We start from the raw sequence: 25,921 nt of genomic DNA on the forward strand, positions 1-25,921 counted from the left end.
TCTCAGAAAGTGTTTTGGTTTGTATCCTCCCTAAATTTGTCCTGTACTTTGATTTGGATTCTGTCCTATCTCCTCAAGAAGTTTCCTTTCCTATAATTCCATCTCATACATAAATAAGTTCAGCCTTTTCCAAACAGGTGTCTGGAGAAACCTCTCATGCTTCCAGATTACACCAGGATCCTTTCTTTTAATCTTTCATTGTTCCCTTTACTTTTTGGTCATGTTATTTGCCACTTCAGTTATATATTTGATTTGGGATTATATGTACAGTATTTTCTCACTTGCTAGAGTCTGAGTGCCATATTGTTTTCTATGAAGCTTCATTTTCTCCCTTAATATTAAACAAAAAAAAAAACCCTTTAGGTCAAAGTACAGTTAAGCCCTTGAAGAGATGGAATAAAATGAGATAAAAAGGGATTTGCTTTGGACAGGAAAATAGAACCCTCTTCTTCAGAAATTGAGGAAATAGGAGGGAGGAGATACAAAGAGAAGGAACTTTATGCATGTAGGGGCAGAAAGTTGATGGAGTTAATCTTTGTTAGCCTCCATTTTTAAATTGAAGTGCGAGGTGAGGGGAGGTCACTTGAATATTAAATTGAAATTTATGGACTCTTTGTTACCATTGGGTTTTTTATGCCCACTATCTAACTTTTAAGGTTCAGAAGTACTATATTCTGTTTGTCAAAAGCAGGTGGAAGGTATTCACATTAAAAATGAAACCTTGAGCCTATAATAAGAAATGACTTGAATATTCATAGCAGTTTTATCTATAATGACTGTAAGCTAGAAACAACCCAAAGGTCTATAAACAAAGTGTAGTATATTCATACAGTGAAAGAACTCATCAATTACAAGGAATGCTGATGCATTGCATATAATATGAATGATTATTAAAACAGTATGTTGAGCAAAAAAGTCAGGCACAAGTAAGTGCATACTGTACAATTTTCTGTTTTGGAGTTCTGGGATAGGCAAAACTAAACCATGGTGATAGAAATGAGAGTCCTAGTTTCCTCTATCTGGAGAAGAGATTGTCTTGTCCAAAAGTGATCATAAAGGTATTTCAGTTAATATGATGATGAAAATGTTCTGTGTCTTAACTGAAGTTTAGCGACATCTGTCAGAACTTACAAATTTTATACTCGAAATAGATGTATTTTGGTGTGTATAAATTATACCTCAGTAAAGCAGGACTGTAAGTTTTAGTTAACTTAAGCTTCTCTATTTTTCACTCAGTTTGAGCAACCTCATAGCGGTTGAGAAATTTGAGCCGGTAGTGAAAGATTGGAGTAGTCACCCTAAGGAGCAGGAGAGGAAGCTAACTATGAATGCCAGTTCCTGCTGTCCCATCTCTTTCCTTCTTTCTCACTCTATGTTAGGTACCCTATGTACCTGCTCCTATAGAGGGCTGATCTTGGGTCTGTGCTAGCGCCAACTGCATCTGTTTCCTTGCCTCAGCTGCCATTCAGTAAAAATGAGCATAGTACTTTTTTTTACCTTTTCTCTCCAATGTGCCAGTGTCCCCATTATTACATAACATGTAAAGAGGGAATGAGTGGAAAATAAATTACTGAGTACCCATGAGTACCAACTCATTGGAAAAGATCCTAATACTGGGAAAGACTGAAGGCAAAAGGAGAAGAGGGAGGCAGAGGATGAGATGGTTGGATAGCATCACCGATTGAATGGACGAACTTGGGCAAACTCCAGGAGATGGTGAGGGACAGGGAGGCCTGGCATGCTGCAGTCCATGGGGTTGCAAAGAGTCAGACGTGACTTAGTGACTAAACAACAGCAACAACCAGTGAGAAAGGCTGAGGTAGGAGACTAAGTTCCTAACGGAGGGCTATGAGTTGTGTGAAATCTTCAGGATTTTCAGTCTTGGTGTTGCAATAAAGGCACAAGGTAACAAGGGTCCAACTTTTTTCCCTTTATGCAGCTGCCTTCCCTGACTAGGCAGGAAACTTCTTGTAGGTAGAAGTCCTGCTTCTCTTGCGTTATTCTCTTGCAGTGCCCAGGAGGTGCTAAGTAAATTTGTCTTAATGACCAGGTGTATGAGTTCCTGTGATGCTTTGCTGGAGACAGATTCAGGAGTAGGAGGGAGAATTCCAATTCATGAATTAGAATTGGGTACTATTTTTTTGTAGTAATTATATTTTAATGCAAATTCAGAATCTTTTGTTAAGACAAAACGTTTTATGTGATTCTGTTATCCTCAGCACTAAGCCTCTTTTTAAGAGTGAGGTTGATACTAAGGAAACTGGACTCACTTGGTCAAAACACCAGAATATCAGATTGATTTGACACTTTATCTGAGGGAGGGTTATTGCAAACAATGCTGAAATGAGTATGTTATTGTGTTAGTCGTTTACAACTCTTTGCGACCGTATGGACTGCAGCACACCAGGCTTCCCTGTGCTTCACTGTCTCCCAGAGTTGCTCAGATTCATGTCCATTGAGTTGATGATGTCATCCAATCATCTCATCCTCTGTCACCCCCTTCTCTTGCCCTCAATCTTTCCTAACGTGATGGTCTTTTCCAATGAGTCGGTGCTTTGCATCAGGTGGCCAGAGTATTAGAGCTTCAGCTTCAGCATCAGTCCTTCCAATGAATATTCAGGATTGATTTCCTTTAGGATTGACTGGTTTGATCTCCTTGCTGTCTAAGGGATTCTCAAGAGTCTTCTCCAGCACCACAGTTCAAAAGCATCGATTCATTAGCACTCAGCCTTCCTTATTTTCAAGCTCTCACATCCATACATGACTACCAGAAAAACCATAGTTTTGACCATATGTACCTTTGTCATCAAAGTGATGTCTCTGCTTTTCAATATGTTGTCTAGGTTTGTCATAACTTTTCTTCCAAGGAGCAAGCATCTTTTAATTTCATGGCTGCAGTCACTGTCCACAGTGATTTGGAAGCTCAAGAAAGTAAAGTCTGTCACTGTGACAGCTATATAGATAGCTAAAATTTAATAAATTTTACAAAATTATTGTACAAAGGGACTGAACTCTAATTAGTGTATAAAAGTTGTAGTTCCCTATCCTTTCCTTAAAAGAGTACATTATAAAAGATTTTTTCCATTTTGCCAATGTATTGAGTATAAATTTTATGTATATGTTGTTTTAACTAGAATTTGTTTATATATGAGTGAGATTATTTATTATTTAATATAGACTATTTCTATTTAATTTTTAGTGAATATCTTTCTCATATTTCTGCCTGCTTTGCTATCCAGTTGCTTGTTGCTGTTATTTTCTCAAAGTTTTAAATTGATATTCATCCATTCATTCATCACCCTTTATTGAATTCTTATCATATGCCAAAACTACTTGAGGCACTGAAGGTACAGTCATGAGCAAGGCAGATCACAGGCTTATCTGCATGGATCTAATATTTACTTGGGGTTGAAGGCAAACACCCACAAATCTAGTGTTAATAGATATAAAATGTAATGTCAAGGTGACAAGTTCTGAGTAGAAAACATGAAAGAAATACGTCCTTTTCAAAATTGATTACAAAAACTTCACAGTTGTCCTTTTTATAACTTTGTTTATATATCTTTCCTTTGTTTGTATAGAATTATTTAATTTTAAAAATTCACATCTTTCAGTCATTTATTTTATAGCTTCTTGATTTTGTATCTTGTTTAGAAAGTTTTTATCCTTACTATTCTACTTTTTAAGTAATCTCAGTTTCTTCTGCTATAAATTGATTTGAACTTCTTTTATTTTCAGTTTGGAACAATTTTTTGAATTCCCTTGATTTTTTTCTTACTCTTACTACATGGAAGTGTTCTTTCCAACTTTAGTGGAAGAGATACCAACACATATTTGTTGCTGTCATGTGGCTTTATATTGTTTTAGATCCTGTGCTATTTACTTTCACATGCATAATCTCATTTGAAAAATGAGGTTTAGCCTGTGAAAACACATAAATATTCAGATAATTGTTCTTATAATACTTTACTATCTGGACCAGTGCTGTCCATTACACTTTCTGTAGTGATGTAGAAGTTCAGTGTCTACAGTTCCAGTACAGTAGCCACTAGCCACAGGAGGATGTTAAGCACTTGAAGTGTGACAAGGAGGAACAAAATTTTTTTTTAAATTTATTGGAGTAGAGTTGCAATGTTGTCTTAGTTTAAGATGTACAGTAAAGTGAATCAGGTATAGATATACATATATCCTTTCTTTTTTAGATTCTTTTCCCATATATACCATTACAGAGTATTGACTGGAGTTCCTTGTATTATACACTAAGTCTTTATATATAGTACGTGTATGTCAGTCCCAATTTCCCAATTTATCCCCCCTCCAAGCTTCCACCTGCCCCCAGTAATCATAAGTTTGTTTGCTGTATCTATGACTCTGTTTCTATTTTGTAAATATGTTCACTTATACCATTTTTTTAAGATTCTGGACATAAGTGATATCATATGATATTTGCCTTTCTCCGTTTCACTTACTTCACTCAGTATGACCATCTCTGGGTCCGTCAGTGTTGCCGCAGATGGCATTATATATCATTCCTTTCTTATGGCTGAGCAATACTCTATTGTATATGTGTACCACATCTCTATCCACTCCTCTGTCAGTGGACTTTTAGGTTGCTGCCATGTCTTGACTATTGTAAATAGTGTTGCAGTGAACACTGGGGTGCATGTGTCTTTTCAAATTATGGTTCTGTCCAAATATAGGCCCAGGACTGGGATTGCTGGATCATATCATAGTTCTGTTTTTAGTTGCTTAAGGAACCTCCATACAGTTCTCCAAAGTGGTTGTTCCAGTTTACATTCCCAGCAACAATGTAGGAGGGTTCCCTTTTCTTCACACCTTCTTCAGAATTTATCTTTTGTAGGCTTTATACTGATGGCTATCCTGAATGGTGTGAGGCGATACCTCATTTTCAGCTTTGATTTACATTTATGTAATAATTAGTGATGTGGAGCAGTGTTCATGTGCGTTTTGGTCATCTGCATGTCTTCTTTGGAAAAATATCTCTTTAGATCTTCCACCATTTTTGTTTTTAATTGAGCTGCATGAGTGTTTGCATATTTTGGAGATGAATCCCTTGTCAGTCACTTATTTACAAATATTTTCTCCCATTCTAAGATTATCTTTTTGTTTTGTTTATGGTTACTTTTGCTGTGCAAAAGCTTTTAAGTTTAATTAGGTCTCATCTATTTACTTATGTATTTATGTTCATTACTCTAGGAGGTAAATCCAAAAAAATGTCCTGCAATTTATTTCACAGAATGTTCTGCCTGTGTTTTCCTCTAAGAGTTTTATCGTTTCCAGTCTTACCTTTTGGTCTTTAATCCATTTTGAGCTTATTCTTATTTATGTTGTTAGAGAGTGTTCTAATTTCATTTGTTTACATGTAACTGTCCAGTTTTCCCAGCACCACTTACTGAAGAGACTGTATTTTCTCCATTGTATATTTTTGCCTCCTTTGCCATAGATTAGGTGGCCTTGGGTGCATGGGTTTATCTCTGAACTTTTTATCCTGTTATGTTAATCTGTATTTCTCTTTTCTTGTGCTAGTACCAAACCGTTTTGATTACTACAGCTTTGTCATACAATCTTAAGTCAGGGAACCTGAATTCTCCCCCTGCATTTTTCTTTCTCAAGATTTCTGTGGTTATTTGGGATCCTTTGTAGTTCCATACAGATTGTAAATTTTTTTGTTCTAACTCTGTGAAAAATGCATTGGTAATTTGATAGCTATGGCATTGAATCTGTAGATTGTTTCAGGTAGTGTAGTTGTTTTCATAGTCATGATTCTTCCACTCCAATAGCATGGTATAACTCTTCATCCATTTGTGTCATCTTTCATTGCTTTCAATAGCACCTTATAGTTTTCTGAGTACAGGTCTTTTGTCTCCTTGGGTAGGTTTATTCCTAGTTATTTTGTTCTTTTTGATGTGATGGTAAATGGAATTGTTTCCTTAATTTCTCTTCCTGATCTTTCATTGTTAGTGAATAAGAATGTGAGAGATTTCTGTGTATTAATTTGGTATCCTGTAACTTTGCCATATTAGTTGATTTTCTCTAATAGTTTTCAGGTAGCACCTATAGGATTTTCAGTGTATAGTATCTTGTAATCTACAAACAGTAATATTTTTTCTTCTTCTTTTACAACTTGAATTTCTTTGATTTCTTTTTCTTCTCTGATTGCCATGTCTAGAACTTCCTAAAGTCTGTTTAATTAAAAGTAGTAAGAGTGGGCATCCTTGTCTTGTTCCTAATCTTAAAGGAAATGCTTTCATTTTTTTTTCACCATTCAGAATGATGTTATCTGTGGATTTGTCATATATGGCCTTTATCATGTTCAGTTAGTTTCCCTCTCTGCTGGGAGGGATTGGGGGCAGGAGGAGAAGGGGACGACAGAGGATGAGATGGCTGGATGGCATCATAGACTCGATGGGCATGAGTCTGAGTAAACTCCGGGGGTTGGTGACAGACAGGGATACCTGGCGTGCTGCAGTTCATGGGGTCGCAAAGAGTCGGACATGACTAAGCGACTGAACTGAACTGAATGCCCACTTTAAAGAGCTTTTTTTTAATCATACATGGGTTTTTGAATTTTGTCAGGATTTTTTTCTGTATCTATTGAGATGATCATGTTTTTATTCTTCAATTTATTGATGTGATAATTACACTGGTTGATTTGTGGATATTGAAAAATCCTTTCAGCCCTGAGATAAATCCCACTTGAACATGATGTATGATTCTTTTAATGTTTTGTTTGATCATGTTTACTAATATTGTGTTGAGGATATTTGTGTCTATATTCATCAGTGATATTAATCATTAAATTTTTTCTTTTAGCTCTTCATCTGGTTTTGGTACCAGGGTGATGGTACCAAGTTCATAAAATGAACTTGGGAGTGCTCCTCCCTCTGCAAATTTTTGGACGAGTATGAAAAGAATAGTTGTTAATTCTTCTGTAAATGCTCAATATAATTTGCCTATGAAGTCCCCTGGTCTTGGGCTTTTGTTTGTTGGAAGATTTTCCATCTAAGTTTCAATTCCATTACTTGTAATTGATATGTTTCTATTTTCTATTTCTTCTTGGTTCAGTCTTCAAAGGTTGTACCTTTTTAATAAGAATTTGTCCACTTCTTCCAAGTTGTCCATTTTATTGGCATGTACTTGCTTGTAGTAGACTCTTATGATCCTTTATATTTCTGTGGTGTCAGTTGTAATTTCTCCTTTTTCATTTCTCCTTTCATTGAGTGCTATCCTTTTTTTCTTGATGAGTCTGGCTAAAGGTTTGTCAATTTTGTTATATTCTCAAAGAACCAGCTTTTAGTTTTATTGAATTTTGCTATTTTTTAAAAATTCTATTTCATTATAATTTTTCTTCTACTAACTTTAGGTTTTGCTTATTTTTCTTACTCTGGTTGCTTTAGGTATAAAGTTTAGGTTGTTTATTTGAGTTTTTCTTGTTTCTTGAGGTAGGATTAAATTACTGTGGATTTCCCTCTTAGGACTGCTTTTGCTGCATCCCATAGGTTTTGGGTAATTGTGTTTTCATTGCCATTTGTTTCTACATTTTAGTTCCCTTTGATTTCTTCAGTGGTCTCTTTGTTATTTAGTAGCATATTGTTGAGCCTCCATGTGCTTGTGTCTTTTACAGTTTTTTTTCCTATATTCATTTCTTTTTTATTTATTGTAATTAATTAATTTTAATTGGAGAATGAGTGCTTTACAATGTTATAATGGTTTTTGCCATATATCAACATTTCTAATCTTATAATGTTGTGGTCAGAAATGCTACTTAATATGATTTCAGTTTTCTTAGATTTTCCACAGTTTTATTTGTGTCCCAAGATGTGATCTAGCCTGGAAAATATTCCGTGTGCACTTGAGAAGAAAGTGTATTTTGCTGCTTTCTGATGGAATGTCCTATAAGTATCAATTAAGCCTCTCTGATTTATTTTGTCATTTAAAGCTGTGTTTCCTCATTTATTTTATGTCTATATATTCTGTCCACTGGTACAAGTGGTATCAAATTCCTCCTCTATTGTTGTGTTACTGTCAATTTTCCCTTTATTGGTTGTATATTTGTTCCTTATGTATTGAGATGCTTCTATGTTGGGTGCCCTTATCAGACATATCATTTCGAAACATTTTCTCCCGTTTTAGTAGGTTGTCTTTTTGTTTTGTTGATAGTTTCCCTTGCTGTGAAAAAGCTTTTTTTTTTTTTTTCTTTTAGTTTAAACAGGTCCCACTTATTTATTTTTGCTTTTGTTTCTTTTGCCTTAGGGTACAGAAGAATAAAAAATATTGCTAGAGAGTTCTGTTGGTACTGTCTTCCAGGAATTTTATGGTTTCAACTCTTACATTTAGGTAATTTACTTTGGGCTTATTTTTGTGTATGGTGTAAGAGAAATATTCTAGCTTCATTCTTTCACGTGTTGCTCGGTCTTTAGCACCATTTATTGAAGAGACTGTCTTTACCCATTGTGTATTCTTCCCGCCTTTACTGGAGATTAATTGAACATAAGTGCGTGAGTTTATTTCTCATCTCTGTATTCTTTTTCAGTGTTCTGTGTGTTTTTTTGTGTCAGTTTCAAATACTGTAGCTTTGTAGTACTGGAGCATGATATGTCCATTTTTGCTCATTTTTCTCAATATTGCTTTAGCCATTGGGGTCTTTTTTGGTTCTATAAAGTTTAGGATAATTTATCTAGTTTTGTGAAAAATATCATGAGTATTTTGATAGGGATTACATTAAATTTGTACTTTGAGTAATATAGATGTTTTAATAATGTTGACTATAATATAATCAACATAATCAATTGATTATTAATATAATCAATATAATATTGTTGAATAATATAGGTGATTTAATAATGTTCATTCTTCCATGAACACAGGGTGTGTTTCGATTTCTTCCAATTGCTTTTACCTATGTATTATATTTTTCAGAATATAGGTCTTTAAACTTGGTTAAGTTTATTCCTAGGTATTTAACTCTTTTGATGTGATTTTAATTGGAGTATTTTCTTACTTTTTCTCCTTCTGATAGTTCATTATTAGTATATAGAAAAGCAAGAATTTTGTATATTAATTTTGTATTCTGCAATTTAATGAATGCATTAATTAGTCTTTTAGTGGAGACTTTTGGGTCTTCTTTATATAGTATCATTTCATCTATAAATGCTGATCATTTCTTCCTTTCTACTTTGGATGCATTTTATTTCCTTTCTTGTCTGATTGCTGTGACTAAGACTTTCAATACTATATTAGATAGAAGTGGTGATAATGGACATCTTTGCCTTATTTCTGATTTTAGAGGAAAAACGTTAAGCTTTTCACTGTTGAGTATGATATTACTTGTGGGTTTGTCATAAACGGCCATTATCATGTTGTGATATGCTTACTCTATACCAATTTTGATGAGAGTTTTTATTATGAATGGATATTAAATTTTGCCAAATGCTTTCTCTGTGTCTGTTGAGATTATTATGTGATTTTTACCCTTCCCTTTGTTAATATGTTATATGACAGAGTTTGATGAATGGATATTAAGCTATTCTTACATCCCTGGGAAAAACCACTTGATCATGGTGTATGATACTTTTTATATATTGTTGAATTAGGAATACTCATATTTTGTTGAGGATTTTTCCATGTGTATTCCTCAGATATATTGGCCTGTAATTTTCTTTTCTTTTTTTTTTTAAGGTTCTTTATCTGGTTTTGGTGTCAAAGTAATTGTGGCCTTGTAGAACGACTTTGGGAGTGTTCTCATCTCTTTGGTTTTCTGAAATAGCTTGAGAAGAGTAGGTATTAGCCCTTCTTTATATGTTTGGTAGAATTCCCCAGTGATGTTGTCCACTTATGGACTTTTGTTTGCTGGGATTTTTTTTATTGTTAATTAAATTTTACTACTAGTAATTAGTTTGTTGAGGTTGTCTATTTCTCTGTCATTCAGTCTTGGAAGATTTAATGTTTCTGGAAATTGAAATGACCTGTTTGTCCTCATATCCTCTTGCTTTTAACTTCACTGACTCTGTTCCACCTGTACCTGCCTTTGTTCTGCTTCTCTAATACGTCAAGAAGAATTCTAGCTTTTGGCCTCAGAATTCATTTTCTCTGTCTGGAATATTTTGCCCCATGTAGCTGTATAATTTATCTCATTAGTTCCTTCCCTGATAGCTCAGTTGGTAAAAAGTCTGCCTGCAATGCATGAGACCCGGTTTGATTCCTGGGTTGGGGAGATCCACTGGAGAAGGGAAAAAGCTATCCAATCCAGTATTCTGGCCTGGAGAACTCCATGGACTGTATAGTCCATGGGGTCACAAAGAGTCAGACCGGACTGAGCGACTTTCACTTAGTTCCTTCAGATCTATACTAAAACCATACTTTACCAGAGATGTCTTCACTGACCACTCTATGAAAGATGGTAGCATGCCGTCCACCCTCAACATCAGGCTTCTTGCCTCATTATACTCTTATTTTTACTACTGCAGCTATCATCACCTGACATTTTTACATATTTATTTGCTTATTTTCTGTCTGTCCTCATCAGAATATAAGAGCCAGGAATGTTGTTCACTGCAGTTTTCCTAGAACAGGACCTCCCCCACTGTAGATACTACAGTCTTTCCAAAACTACCATTTATGGAGTGGCCATCCTGGCTAGACTGTGTAAAATGCTTAAAGTGTATTTTCTATTTAATTCATGCTGAGACTTTGAGAGAGAAGCATAACATTTTAATAGAGAAGTGAGCAGTTGGACTGTAGGCATGTTACATATAAATTAAGTAACTTAGTAATTGAATAATACGCAACCAGATTTTAAACTTCAAGAGAATGAACAGAATGGACATATTAAGAAAGGTGAAAGACAGTCTTCTAAAGGAATGAATCAAAAGTAAATCTATTACATGGATTGTAGAAATTTGATCTGACAAAGGCAATAAAAACAGTATGAGTAAAAAGCTGAAATAGAGTAGACAAGGATTCATTTGCCAATTAGGTATCACCTCCATTTCCACTGGTGCAGTTATAACATGATTTTATTCAAGAAAATGAAGCAGAAAACCAGTAACAAATAACCATACTCTGACCATTGTGGACGTATAATATAAATTCTGACTTAAAAAGGATCAAGTTCAGTTAATAAGTCTATGAACTGATTTTTTATTGAAATATGAGAACTTGCCAAACAAAGTTATATAATTATATGTCTTTTAAAAAAAATCTGTGTCTAGCCTGTATCATAACTTACTAGCCTGTATTATAATAAGTTGTGAAATGAGAAAGTGAACTATAATAAAACAGGAGATATGTTGAAGAGCACTTATTTTTCCATGATTCTAATACAAAATTTTATGTTGAAAGTTAGTTATTTTTATAACTTATTTTTATAACCATTTCATAGGGTGGATAAAGTACTTTAATTCAGTTCACTTCACTTCAGTTCAGTTGCTCAGTCATGTCTGACTCTTTGCGACCCCATGAACTACAGCACGCCAGGCCTCCCTGTCCATCACTAACTCCTGGAGCTTGCTGAAACTCATGTCCATCGAGTCAGTGATGCCATACAACCATCTCATCCTCTGACATCCCCTTCTCCTGCCTCCTTCAATCTTTCCCAGCATCAGGGTCTTTTCCAGTGAGTCAGTTCTCTGCATCAGGTGGCCAAAGTATTGGAGTTTCAACTTCAGCATCAGTCCTTCCATTGATTATTCAGGACTGATCTCCTTTAGGATTGACTGATTAGATCTCCTTGCTGTCCAAGGGACTCTCAAGAGTCTTCTCTAACACCACAGTTCAAAAGCATCAATTCTTCGGCACTCAGCTTTCTTTATAGCCTGCATAAATTTAGATGAACACTATAATAAAGAATGTTGTAAACTATGGAGAGCTAAGATTTGACAGTTTTCAGTTTTTTTTTTTTTTTTTTTTTCTTCTTCAAGAGAATGCTTTGGTGAGAAAACTAAAAGTATCTGTATTCTAGGAAACTTGCATTCATAATGTAACCATTAAAAAAACAGATGTTGAAGTGTTTACTTTCAGGAAAATGGATTACATATATTTGTACTTATTCTTCCTGGTAAGTACAACTAAAAACCCTAGTCACTATATATGGAAAAAAATGTAACATTCTGAAAGGTAGATAGAACAAATTAGGCTATGAGACCTCAGGAACCTAGGAATGACATAGTTATGAGTTCCCTGGGTTATATGTTTGCTTCATATATCTCAGACTTGAAGTGGAAAAGGTCAGCAACCCAGAAACGTTAATGGGTATAGGCAAAAAAGGGGCTTCCCAGGTGACCATCGTGGTAAAGAACCAGTCTGCCAGTGCAGGAGTCGTCAGATCAGGGTTTGATCCCTGGGTCAGGAAGATCCCCTGGAGGAGGAAATGGCAACCCACTTCAGTATTCTTGCCTGGAGAATCCCATGGACAGACGAGCCTGTCCACAGGATCTCAAAAAGTCTGACATGACTGAAGCAATGTAGCATGCATACACACATAGACAAAAAACAAAAGAGAAAAACACCAATTAGGTCTATGCATTCAAGCCAAAGGATTAGGAAAAGGATAGCCTAGTGAGTGGGTAGGTAACTTTTATATAATAATTACTTCATTCCAGCGAAACACCACAGGGAAAAGCTATAGCCCCAATCTCAACCATACTAGCAAAAGCCAGGTAGAGAGCCTAGATTTCTATCCATGTGTGGGTATTATGAAGTAATCTCATACTGACACTGGTGTGGTGTTAGAGAAGGCCAGCAGGGAACCAGAAATTTCATCCCCTCTGACCAGTAAAGAGTCCCTTCTTCCAGCCCTGCTGTAAGTGTATAGCCACACCCACCTGGTAGTTTAAAGGCACCCCGCATCTCCCCACCACAGTGGCATCAGAGGAGGCCTGGTGGAGGGTCAGGACTTTGACCATCAGGCAGTGGCAACCAGGCTACCCCTCTGCAGTATCATATTTCTACTTTCACCTGACGGTAAGGAAAAAGCATCCCCTTTTCCCTAGCAGTAGCAGTGTCAGAGAAAGCCAGCAGAAGGTTTAAATAAAATCCAGAGTCTCATAACATAAAAAGGTTCAGATTTCAATAAAGAAAAGCACTTTCTACATCTAGAGCCAGGAATATCTCAAGCTTAATGAAAAACCATCAATAATACCAACACTGAGATGATAGAGATGTTAGATTATTTTGCAAAGATTTTGAAGCAGCTCTAATAAAACTTTTTCAACAAATAGCAGTGAACATTTTTGAAAAAAAGCAAAAAAACAAAAACAAAAAACAAAAAACCCACTGGAAACACTCAGGAAACAAACAGAAATTCTTAGCAAAGAAATAACACCAAGCAGAAATTTTAAAACTGAAAAATACAATGACCAATGAAAAACCTCAGTGGATGTGCTTGACTGTAGATTAGATGAAACAGAGGAAAGAATCAGTAAAATAGAGGACAGAACAATAGAAATTCCCTAAGTTGAATAGCGGAGAGACAATAGATTGACAAAAATGAGCACAGCCCCCAACACTTGTGAAACTATAACAAAGATCTAACATTTGTGTCATCGGAGTCCTGAAAGAAAAGGAGAAACAAGGTGAGAATTTAAAAAAACTCTCAAGGAAATAGTGGCTAAAAATTTCCCAAATATAGGAGAAGACATAAACCTAATCTAAAATAGGGTACATAAAAATCAATGAAATCTATGTTAAGACATATCATAATTAAATTTCAGACAACAGAAGGGATTTTTGAAAGCTGTCAAAGAAAAATGATACTTTAATGGAAAAATAATTCAAATGAGAACAGATACCTCATCAGGAAACATAAAGAAATGGCATGGCATTTTCAAATACTGTAAGAAAAACATTGTCAACCCAGAATCCTGTGCCCAGTGATCATTTCCTTGAGGAATAAGATGAAGATAAAACATTCTCAGATGAGTGAAAACTAAGAGAATTTGTCACCGGCTGACCTAGTTTAACAGAATGACTAAAGGAAATTTTCTAAGTTTAAAGGAAGCAATAAAGGAAGGATCTTGAAACAACAGAAAAAAAGAAAAACTTGGTAAGCAAATATGTTCTTGCTGTTGTTTAGTTGCTGTCATGCCTGACTCTTTGTGACCCCATAGGCTGTAGCCCTCCAGGCTCCTCTGTCCATGGGATTTCCCAGGTAAGAATACTGGAGTGGGCTGCCATTTCCTTCTCCAGAGGCTCTTCCTGACCCAGGAATCGAACCAGCATCTCCTGCATTGGCAGGCAGACTCTACCCTTAAGCCAATAGAGAAGCCTAAGTAAATAAGTAGGTAAATGCAATAGGTTTTCCTTCTACTCTTTGGTTTTCTAAATCATTTCATTGCTGAAGAAAAAAATATAGCAAAGTCTGATATGCTTCTTAAAGTATATAGAATAAATACTTAAGAAATATTACAAACTAGAGATTAAAGATACAGAAAGGAATTTAAGGTTTCTGTCCTGTACTAAAACTGGTAAAATGAGCACCACCAGAAGTTGTGATGTTATGTATATGTACTGTAATTTTGGCATCAACTATGAAACGCTATACAAAATGAGACCCTCAAAACAACTTAGATAAAATGAAATTCTTAAGAAATGTTAATACAACCCATAGAATGGCAGAAAAAAAGAACATAGAGACAAGAAAATGATGTAGATAAACTAGAAAATGAAAAATAAATGGCATATATTAACATATTAGTAGTTACATTAAATTTGATAACACCAATTAAAAGACAAACGTTGGCACAGTGAACAAAAAATCATCACCCAACTAAATACTCTCTACCAGAAAGTAACATTAAACGTATTTTAATCAATGGAAAGTAGGAGTAGCTCTGTTAATTTCACAGTAAGCGTTACAAGGAAATATTCATTATGTTCATTCCAAGGAAATGTATCAAAGATCAAGAAAAGTAGTAAATAAAGAGTTTAATTCTCTTAAGAAGATGTAACAAACTTAAATGTGTTTATACCTAAAAAGAGAGCATCACAATACACAAGCCAAAAATGGACAGAGCTGAAAAAAGATATAGACACTACTTTATTATAGCTGGAGATTTTGACACTCTTCTAATTGAGAGATCAGGCAGCACTTCTCACACTTACTCTCGCCATCCCAAACAAGAAACAGTGGTGTTTTTCAGAGCACGATTTGGAAAATGCTTTTCTGGTTGATCAGTAACTATCTTGAGCTTTGGGACAGGGTGACAAACAATTCTTAAGATCGTCTTGATTTCCTGTTACCCCCTCATTATAGTCATTTATACTGCCTTCTTGTTTTTGCGGGCTATCTTTAACACTTAGGCCTTGAAAAGACACATACATAATCCTTGCTTTGTGTCTAAAGAGATCTTTTTATGGCTTATGGAAGTTACACAGCAAAGTTAAAAAATATAGATAAATCCCCATGGTCTTGATTAAATATCTGCTTAAAAAACAACCAGGGACCTCTACCCATCATAACTCCAACTTACTTTCACTGTGCTTCACTGGGAGATAGAGAAATGTATTTTTATTCTTTCTATCTTCAGTGCACTCTGTTAGTGCTTGGTATGAATATTTGGGCTTTTGTCTCTTTAATTTGCAGGTTCAGGTTATATTTGGAAAGTCCAGTATTTTCTGTGATTCTACTTTTGTTCAAGGGCCATAGAACTCTGAGTAAGAACGTGAAAAGAAAATGTAATAAACCACATAATTTGTCTGTGCCATCTCATCTATAAATGCATTTAAATGTCCTTTTTTCTACCTTTTTAAAGTATTGTAGTCCAGGGCTTAAAATGTGTTTCAGATTTAGCAAAAGCAAAAATTTAGCAAATGTAGTGTTTTGATTAATACTCTCCCAATGGTCTCTGGATGTCAGGGATGTTATTAGGTCTGGAAGATTGGGAGATGTGCTATTATAACTTCAATCCAGTTTCAAACTGTGATCAGACATAATTTTAATTCTATAAAAACTGGATAATCTTTTCTAAATGAAGCTGATATGTAAAAACCAGACATATAATACTCAACTGGATGTTATTCATTTTAGAAAATAATGTCCTTAAAAAGATATACGCTCATATACAAACACTCCATTGAATTTCTTTGCATATATACCGTGAAGTTCTTTTGCATAACTCTTTTATTGCACATAAAATGTGGCTTTATTCACACACACAAAGATGTATTCATACTCTGCCTTCAGGAATATAATAATTTCATAGAACCGAACACATTTATATTTATAACAAAGCAGAATAACATGCTCACTTCATTCACAATTTGACATGCTTTTGAGCTCTACCTCCTTCCTCTCCTCTTTTTTTTCTGATGGAAATATAAACACTAAAGAATTGAAGGAAGCTGTGGTTTAACCTATTGTTTTGTCTGCCAAGTACTCTAATTTCTGGACACTGTTTTGTATATGCCTCCAACCAGCATACCAGTGTTTGGAATCTCACTTTTCTTGCCACAGTTGATTGATGCAGGAATGAGTTCCTTCCCAAAACTTAGACCCCCACCCCCCACCTTGAGAAATTAGGAGTTGTGCCTACATAATTTTAGCTTCAAACTTCTTGATGCCTTTAATGAAGGAGATGTAAACCCAGAAACTATGAGCCCTCATGATCCACCTTGTAGGTGAGAAACAACAGAGGCTGTTTTTTAGAAGGAAATATATCCAGAGAGGAACCATGAGGAACTATCATGTCATCAGAGTTCTGTTTCCATTTTTCCTTGAAGCCCAAATGTATCCTTTCCCTTTGGTCCAAAGTTGTTGTTTAGTTGCTAAGTCATATCTGACTCTTTGCAACCCCATGGATGGTAGCCCATCAGGCTCCTCTGTCCATGGGATTTCCCAGGCAAGAATACTGGAGTGGGTTGTCATATTGTACTGCAGGGGATCTACCCGACCCAGGGATCAAACCTGCATTTCCTGCATTGGCAAATGAATTCTTTATCCCTGCACTACCTGGAAAGCCTTGTTTTTTAGATATTAGCAATTGCTTATTTTAAAGATTACGGAATCAGTTAACTCTTTCAGCTTTGCAAATGCAGAGTACATCATGAGAAACGCTGGGCTGGAAGAAGCACAAGCTGGAATCAAGATTGCCAGGAGAAATATCAATAACCTCAGATCTGCAGATGACACCACCCTTATGGCAGAGAGTGAAGAGGAACTAAAAAACCTCTTGATGAAAGTGAAAGAGGAGAGTGAAAAAGTTGGCTTAAAGCTTAACATTCAGAAAACTAAGATCATGGCATCTGGTCCCATCACCTCATGGGAAATAGATGGGGAAACAGTGGAAACAGTGTCAGACTTTACTTTGGGGGGCTCCAAAATCACTGTGGATGGTGATTGCAGCCATGAAATTAAAAGACGCTTATTCCTTGGAAGGAAAGTTATGACCAACCTAGACAGCATATTAAAAAGCAGAGACATTACTTTGCCAACAAAGGTCCGTTTAGTCAAGGCTATGGTTTTTCCAGTGGTCATGTATGGATGTGAGAGTTGGACTGTGAAGAAAGCTGAGCGCCGAAAAATTGATGCTTTTGAACTGTGGTGTTGAAGACTCTTGAGAGTCCCTTGGACTGCAAGGAGATCCATCCAGTCCATCCTAAAGGAGATCAGTCCTGGGAGTTCATTGGAAGGACTGATGCTGAAGCTGAAACTCCAATACTTGGCCACCTCATGTGAAGAGTTGACTCATTGGAAAAGACCCTGATGCTGGGAGGGATGGGGTCAGAAGAAGGAGGAGACAACAGAGGATGAGATAACTGGATGGCATCACTGACTTGATGGGCATGAGTTTGAGTCAACTCCGGGAGTTGGTAATGGACAGGGAGGCCTGGCGTGCTGCGATTCATGGGGTCGCAAAGAGTCGGACACGACTGAGCAACTGAACTGAACTGAACTGAACTGAATATGTCAGCTTACAAAAGGAAAAAAAAACCCTTATTTGTTTAAATCTCATGAAATTCTGCAGTTTTAAAATTTAAAGTGGCATTTTTTTTTTGCATGAAGAATTTTAAAAATTAGAACAGAGATACACAGGGGTGTCATTAAATATTGAATGGTAATTACTGTTAGAGCCAAGTTTTCAATGTTTGGGGTCCTTTGTGCAAAAAGTACATGTCTATAAACAGCTCAGCTATACCTCCAATAAATATTCAACAATGACCTGTGTTATAGCACTTTGAAGAGAATGAGGGAAATGTGATTATTATGACATCCTATCTTCCCTCAAGGTTCTCACAGAAGAGTAAATCTGCTTCATTCCACATTCTTTCCTATTCATCCCTAGAACTATAGGTCTAGAGCAAGATTTTCAAAGAAACTCAATAAATGTGCATTACATACTGTTTAATGATGATGAGGAGGCTCAGGTTTGATCCCTGGGTTGGGAAGATCCCCTTGAGAAGGAAATGGCAACCCATTCGAGTATTCTTCCCTGGAAAATCCCATGGACAGAGGCGCCCAATGGGCTACAGTCCATGAGGTCACAAAGAGTTGGACAACAACAAAACAAAATATTTACTGAGAGATCCTGAGAATACTTAACCCATCAAAAACATGGACTGCTGCTGCTGCTAAGTCACTTCAGTTGTGTCCGACTCTGTGTGACCCCATAGACGGCAGCCCACCAGGCTTCCCGGTCCCTGGGATTCTCCAGGCAAGAACACTGGAGTGGGTTGCCATTTCCTTCTCCAATGCATGAAAGTGAAAAGTGAAAGTGAAGTCGCTCAGTCATGGCCGACTCTTAGCGAACCCATGGACTGCAGCCTACCAGGCTCCTCCATCCATGGAATTTTCAAGGCAAGAGTACTGGAATGGGGTGCCATTGCCTTCTCCAAATCATGGACTACTTGTGGTATATTCATATTGCCAGGACTGTGTCTGTGCGGTTCTAAGGATTCAGAAGAGGTATTTAGGCAGTTCAAAGAGCCTACTTATTCTCCTGATAGAAAAATAGTTTAAAGGTCAGTATCTTTGACTCAGGAATATTTTGAACCCTTTCCTTATGATTGAGAGCTAAAGTTTTTCATTAAAATCTCTATCAGAAATTATTAAAAGAAGGTTTTTGTTTTGTTAAAGGTACAAATCAAAGCTGTAACATTTTGGTTGCTTCAGTTGCTTAGTCAGTTCAGTTGCTCAGTCATGACTCTTTGCAACCCCATGGACTTCAGCATGCCAGGCTTCCCTGTCCATCACCAATTCCCAGAACTTGCTCAAACTCACGTCCATTGAGTCAGTGATGCTATCCAACCATCGCATCCTCTGTCATCCCCTTCTCCTCCTGCCTTCAGTCTTCCCCAGCATCAGGATCTTTTCCAGTGAGTCAGTTCTTTGCATCAGGTGGCCAAATACTGGAGTTTCAGCTTCAGCATCAGTCCTTCCAGTGAATATTCAGGACTAATTTCCTTTAGGATTGACTGGTTTGATCTCCTTGCTGTCTTTGGTTGCTTACAAGTCCTCATATATCATATTTATGAAAATTTAACAGTGTTTTTCTTTTGGTGAACTTCATCTTCAGGTTCAGGGTGGGCATAGTTATAGTTGTGACTTGTGAGGGGATGTGCTGTATCTGGAGAGGCTGTATGGCCTGAGTGGGATACAGTAGCCTCAGCACAGAACCTAGTCTGGTCTTGTCACTCAGCATTGGAGCAGTCTTGAGGAAGCCCCTTTACTACTCAAGTCCATAGCATGGGTGAGGAGATAATATTTATGTCTAAATGTCTTTGATTCTTTTTCTTTAATTGTGGACGGAGTCCTGAAGTGATAGCCTTGGAAAGGGAAGATTATGACTATGAAGAGAAATTATGGTAGCTGAACACTATGCCAGTCAAATATCTTTGTATGACCACTGCCTTTGTTTTATACATTCCCTTAGAGTAGGATATGAAGGGGGAAATCTTGCTGTTTGTTCATTCTTTTAACACTTGCGCATCACCTTTTATATGTCAGCCTCTGGTCTGGGTGTTTTAGATCCAGAGATAAGTAACACACACCCCTATCTCCGAGGAACTCAAGATACAGATAAAAGTTAACAGAGGATGATAATACCATTGACAAGTGTAATGAATGATGATATTAATAGATCTTAAAAGAGAAACACATCACCTGATAAGGTGAAGTGAGGGTGAGAAGAGTAGGCTTCCTGAAGTAGTTTATATGAACTGAAGTTGATGAAGTCAGCTGGGATTAACTGAAGGAAAAAGAGATAGAATAGCATAAGCAGTCATGGAAGTAAGAAACAGTATGGTATGTGGAGAAATATGAGCAGTGTGTGAAGAACACTTGCTTGTTTGTTTTGCTTGTTTTCACTTCAAATCATAGGTTGTGGGATTATACAATGATATAACTTACACTGCTTCTGTTAAGTAGAGAGAACACATAATTTTGTAACTATAAAAGTGATAGATGCCTCTAAGATTTCAAGTCAAAAGCACAGATCAGGGCTAAGCTTTCCAAATTTTCAGTGACAGGGCTGATTTGTATCTCTTAGGGTATGAGATACTGTTGCATCTCTTAGCTAGTCTCACATTGTAGCTAATTGATAGCTCTAATACAATTTAAAAGAAAGAAACAAAACAAAACACCCTGCTTGTTACTCTGATGTCCTCAGTATAAAGATAAATGAAACTCTTAAGTATTCTGGATATATACATTTGTGCATGAAAATTTTAGCAGATCTGCCCACTTATTTGTTAATGTTAAAGATAAAGCTTAGAAATTGCTAGAAAGGTGTTATTCCTTCCTATACCCCTCCTGGCTATAAAGCCATTGAATCAGCTCTTAATGTGACTATGATAACACATTTCTTTTTCAAACTTTTGGTTCCATAAGATGCTGGAATTTTTTTTCTTCCTTTCTCTGCCTCTAACTCTCTTAACTGGGAGTTAAGGTCTTGCTAACCTAGGTGCCTAATAGATGAATATGATAAATGGATATACATTTAACAATAAAATAATAGTTCATAATGTGTTAACTTAAAGCCATAAATATATTGGGTGATCACACAACAATAAAACCACTATAATTATACTGACAAGCAATCAAACTGGCTCTTTTATGCTGAACTGAGACTACCTCTGTAACAGAAATAACCAAAAACCAGGCCAGGAAAATAAGTTTCTTGATTCCTGTATTAAATGTAATTTCAAAAATTAGGCTTCTTTGGATTTCTTTCTGTTCAGGAAAGTGGGGTGGAGGAAGAGAGAAGAAAACTTAAAAAAAAAAAAGCAAAACTTTTTCTGAAGGTATTTTAAAATCATCTTTCACAATAAGAAAAAATTATAGTCCTGGAATCAATATTTGGCTCTCTTCAAAAGAATAGACATTTTCCAATGGCTGCTTGTATATTTTCCCTAAATAGATGCTCAAATGTGAAAAATAAGCAGGGTGCCTGGAGATAGCTAATAAGATTTAGGTACTTGAAATTCTACATTGGTCAAGTAGCACTATATATATATTTGAAAAGCTGAGTTTCTCCTTTTTTCAAAAGGGAAGACCACTCCTCAAGATAACTTAGGTTGTTAATGGCAAGGTAGGCACAACACTTTGCAATATCTGTGCTCTTGTGAATGGTTTTCTGTCCTTCATTTCCTCAGAGCTTTCTTGAGGATCTAGATGAATCCATCCTTGCAAATGCATTTAAATCAATGGCAGTTTTAAAGGAACAACTATGAGAGAGCACATGTTATATTCAATATTTTCAAGATGCATGCTTATTAAAGTCTATTTTGAGTGTAAGTGTTTTCATAAATTTTAGGAAATTTTAGGAAACTTCATAAACACTGTTGTCAAGTTTGATAATCAAGTTTGTTTTAATTTGGACCCATTCCGCTTTAAGCACCTGGAATTATTTGCCCACTGTTAATGTCACTCATTTATTAGATCTCAGGTGGGTAGGCTACAACCCTACGAAGTCTCCAAGAGAGGAAGAAATGGAATCTCCAGTTACACAAAATTTCATTCATGCAGCACTGAGGCAGTTTACTGAGTGTGTATAGCTATTTACATTACATTTTTGCTGTTGTTGTTGTTATTTTATGTAGAAATGAATTACACTGAAAACCAAAGTAAAACAGAAATGAACCTCTTAGGTAAATCTGCTCTTCTGTAATCTCCCACTTCTGCTCGTATTTTTACCATTCTCTTCATCCATAATGCTCCTGGACTGGAAACCTTGAGTCCTCATAGTTCTCCTACTGGCCAACTCCAGCACTAGTCAGTCACAAGCCTGATTTTGTTCTAATTCTCTTGTACACTGAACTAGCTCAGGGCCTTTCAATCTTGGATCACAACTAGCAGAAATGTTGACTACCCTGCTTTTCTTTTGACTGGCTTAAGGCTCTCCATGCACACTGCCAAAGGTGAGGATCAAGGGAAGTTCTACTGTGTAAATGAATCTTGAGTGTCTTGAAAATAGTGGGAAGACCTTTCAGTCAAAGAGAATAGTACTATAAAGGCTTGAAACACAAAGGAGTTTCAAAACCTGACAGCACATTTTGGTTGACTTGAGAGTATATATAGGGATGGATGGGGCAAACCAGAAATGAGACAAGTATCATCTTATAAAGTATTGGCTTTGCCATACTAAGAATTGTGCTTAAAACATAGTAGATACTCAGCAATCATTCATTAAGTGAATAAATAAGTGAATTGCTTTATCCACTACTAGTATATTAAATCTTTCTGTTTAAACATTTCATATTTAATAATTGACTACTTTGCACTTGACTCATTGAATGAAGACAATATATTCACACTATTTTCAACACCTCGTATGTGGCTGATCCTTAGTCTGTTATAACAATTAGAAACATTCCTTCTCTTCTAAGTGCTGTTAAATGTTCTTGAATTTAACATATATAGATATTCACATATATTTGTGTTTTTCTTTTTTCTTATTCTAGGGTCAGATATCGTTCAATGGTTAATAAAGAACTTAACCATAGAAGATCCAGGTAAATAAATCATTTTCCCATAGAATTATTTTCTTTGTGGTTTTAAGAAATATGTTTTCTCAGGGCTAACGTAACAAACAAACTTGGCAAACAAACATGAAAAATTATAATTATATTTAACTATTTTTTCACATATATACAGATTTTATGATAATCAATGTATATTTAACTAAAAACTATAGTATACTTAACTATATTTAATTCAGTTTACTTAATTTTTTTTCAAAATGTAATGTCCTGTTTTATAATATTTAACTTAAGTGATTGGTGGCTGTTAGAATAGATGAGCATTATACATGTCCATAAATAATTATACATATAACTTATAGCAAGGGATTATGAAATAATGAGATTTCTCTTATGAAAACACACAGGACCAAATCTTGTTAATTTTCCCTTAACTCTGTTTTTTTGTGTGAGGTTTGAAAACAATTTTATTTGTAATTCTAACTTCTTTTTATCACTCCTACATTTTGTTTTTAATGGTCTTATTGCAGTCATGGACTCATTCATTGTGGTAGACATTTTGTGTATTCTGCAACATGCAACCAACTTGCAGAGTTTGAAAACATTTTATACGAGCACACTTTTTCATTGCCTAGAACACATTCCTAATTATGAAGAATTTAATGAATTTTAAAAGTGTCACATAAGAAGAGCCTTCATGTGTCACAGATTTTTCACATCCCTGAAATTAAAATGAGATGTGTTTTGTTTAGAGAAGATGCACTGAACTTCTTAAGGACCTGTGGTGGTTTTCTGTTTTACTGCCGGTTGCATGAGAATAATTCTGCTGTTCTCGTACCATTCTGAAGTATGGTGTTCTTTGAGTTCTTCAAGGTCCTTTCTGCTTGGCCCACCATTTATTCTTTACAGTATAAGCCTTCTGGTTTTTCAGGTCTCGATTAGGAAACAAGAAACAGGTGCTCTGTGCTCTTAGATAAAGGTAGTAACCTTTTGTTTGTTTTTGCCCCCCATTGTTTGAAATAGTATTCTATCATATTGATTAACCTTTCTGTGTAACAAACTACCCTGAAACTTAGTGACTTAGAATAAACAGCTATTTTATTTAGTTCATGATTCTGTAGATTGGCTGGTCACGTCTTCTGGCCAGAGTTTCCTTGGTTGGTTCCGGCTGGACTTTCTGATGGACTGTAGCCAGCTGGTGGGTGGATGATCTAGGATTTCTGACATATTTGGTGCTCGGTAGGCTGTCAGCCAGGTGCGTCTCATTCTCTCATCCTTCAGGCTGCTAGCACTGGCTTTTCACCAGGCTGTTTTCAGGGTTCCGAGCGCAACACAGGCTTCTGCTTGTGTCACATTTTCTCTTGTTTCATCTGCCAAGGCAAGCACCAAGGAACAGAACCAGCGCAGGAAGGTACTATCCAAAAACATGGATGCAGAAGGGTGCAAGCAAATTGGGACAATTCCTAAAAAATCTTCCACATCTGTATTTCTTCTGCCTTTCAGATCTGCCCTCCTATGATATGTCCTACTAGCTTTTAGTTCGGAGTTGCAAAATCCACCCTCCAGCACCTTTCATCTTTTCTTAGTAAATATGCTTTGTGTCCAGTATCATATCATACTAATTGTAGATGTGATTTTGAATGAATTTATCAAAAGATAACGCTTTAGTGAATTTTCCATCCTTCATGAAATAGTTGACAAATCATCGATAACTCCTTGATATCACCCTGCTCATCTGTGATCTTTGCTGCCTCTCACTGGAAGAAGGGTCACTCTTACCAAACTCTTGAGATGATACAGATCAAGATGAGTAAAACCCCAGACTAATGAGCAGTGAAGATTTGACATGAGTCTCACTATGACCTCTGGAAGTCAAAGAGCATTAAATATGTATATGTTCCCTAAGTGTCACCCTAATCGCTCTACTTTTCTCTTTCTATCAGCCCGTGCTTCTTGAGATCCCAGTATTCCTTGAGAGGCATCCTGAAATTGAAGATGGCTCATGGGCTTTGCTGACATACTTGAGCTTGAATCTCTATATATACTTACTATCTATGGGGCATTGGGCAAGTGACTTAATTTCTGTTTTTACTTTTTTTCTTCTTTTCAGTAAGATGATTTCAGTACAGTGTTTTGTGAAGCTCAAATGAGTCAACATGCAAGTGTGCCAAAATCCTGATTTTATTTTTAAATAGGCCAGATTCTTTTAAAACCCTGAACATTTGCAGGGACATTTAACTAAATTGAATTCTCTAAAAATGTATGCAATTTTTATATTAGCCTTCAAAAACACAAGCTGTTCCATGAAACCTTTTATTTATCATTCATTTCCATTGGCTTTCCTTTACCATGAATATTTTCCAAGCATATTTATATTTGTTAGCTTAATTTTATTATCTTTTATACTTTATTTTACATGTTGGTCTTATTGCTTCAGTCAAATCTCAAGAACGTAATGGCAGAGAACATATATCCTGCCCAGTCATTGACTGAAGTTCCAAGATCAATCAGTTCTCAATTATCACTTGATCTTTTTTTTTTTTAACTAGTGGGAATCCACAGGAGTGATATCAAATTTTTGATAACTACTGACTTAATTTGTGATCTTCTTTTTTTTTTTATTTTTTTTTTATTTTTTATTTTTTTAATATTATTTTATTAGTTGGAGGCCAATCACTTTACAACATTTCAGTGGGTTTTGTCATACATTGACATGAATCAGCCATATAGTTACACGTATTCCCCATCCCGATCCCCCCTCCCACCTCCCTCCCCACCCGACTCCTCAGGGTCCTCCCAGTGCACCAGGCCCGAGCACCTGACTCATGTATCCCACCTGGGCTGGTGGTCCGTTTCACCATAGATAATATACATGCTGTTCTTTCAAAACATCCCACCCTCACGTTCTCCCCCAGAGTTCAAAAGTCTGTTCTGTACTTCTGTGTCTCTTTTTCTGTTTTGCATATAGGGTTATCGCCACCATCTATCT

At 36.2% G+C, this 25,921-nt stretch overlaps 1 protein-coding gene across 5 annotated transcripts in view; it reads left to right on the forward strand.

The window, feature by feature from the left end:
• The window catches only part of RGS7 (regulator of G protein signaling 7), a 442,134-nt gene that overhangs the window by 305,714 nt on the left and 110,499 nt on the right, over positions 1-25,921 (forward strand). For 3 of the 5 annotated variants that reach the window (XM_065935651.1, XM_065935652.1, XM_065935653.1), the window contains exon 4: positions 22,915-22,965. The exons of 1 other annotated variant lie outside the window; for it this stretch is intronic. In XM_065935651.1, the coding sequence (XP_065791723.1) occupies positions 22,915-22,965 (51 nt within the window). Of the gene's footprint in view, positions 1-22,914; positions 22,966-23,863; positions 23,912-25,921 lie in introns of those variants that run through there. One more of the 5 variants, XM_065935655.1, reaches the window with a different exon arrangement.

This window comes from Muntiacus reevesi, chromosome 5 (genome assembly GCF_963930625.1).
Source record: "Muntiacus reevesi chromosome 5, mMunRee1.1, whole genome shotgun sequence".
Lineage (NCBI taxonomy): Eukaryota > Metazoa > Chordata > Mammalia > Artiodactyla > Cervidae > Muntiacus > Muntiacus reevesi.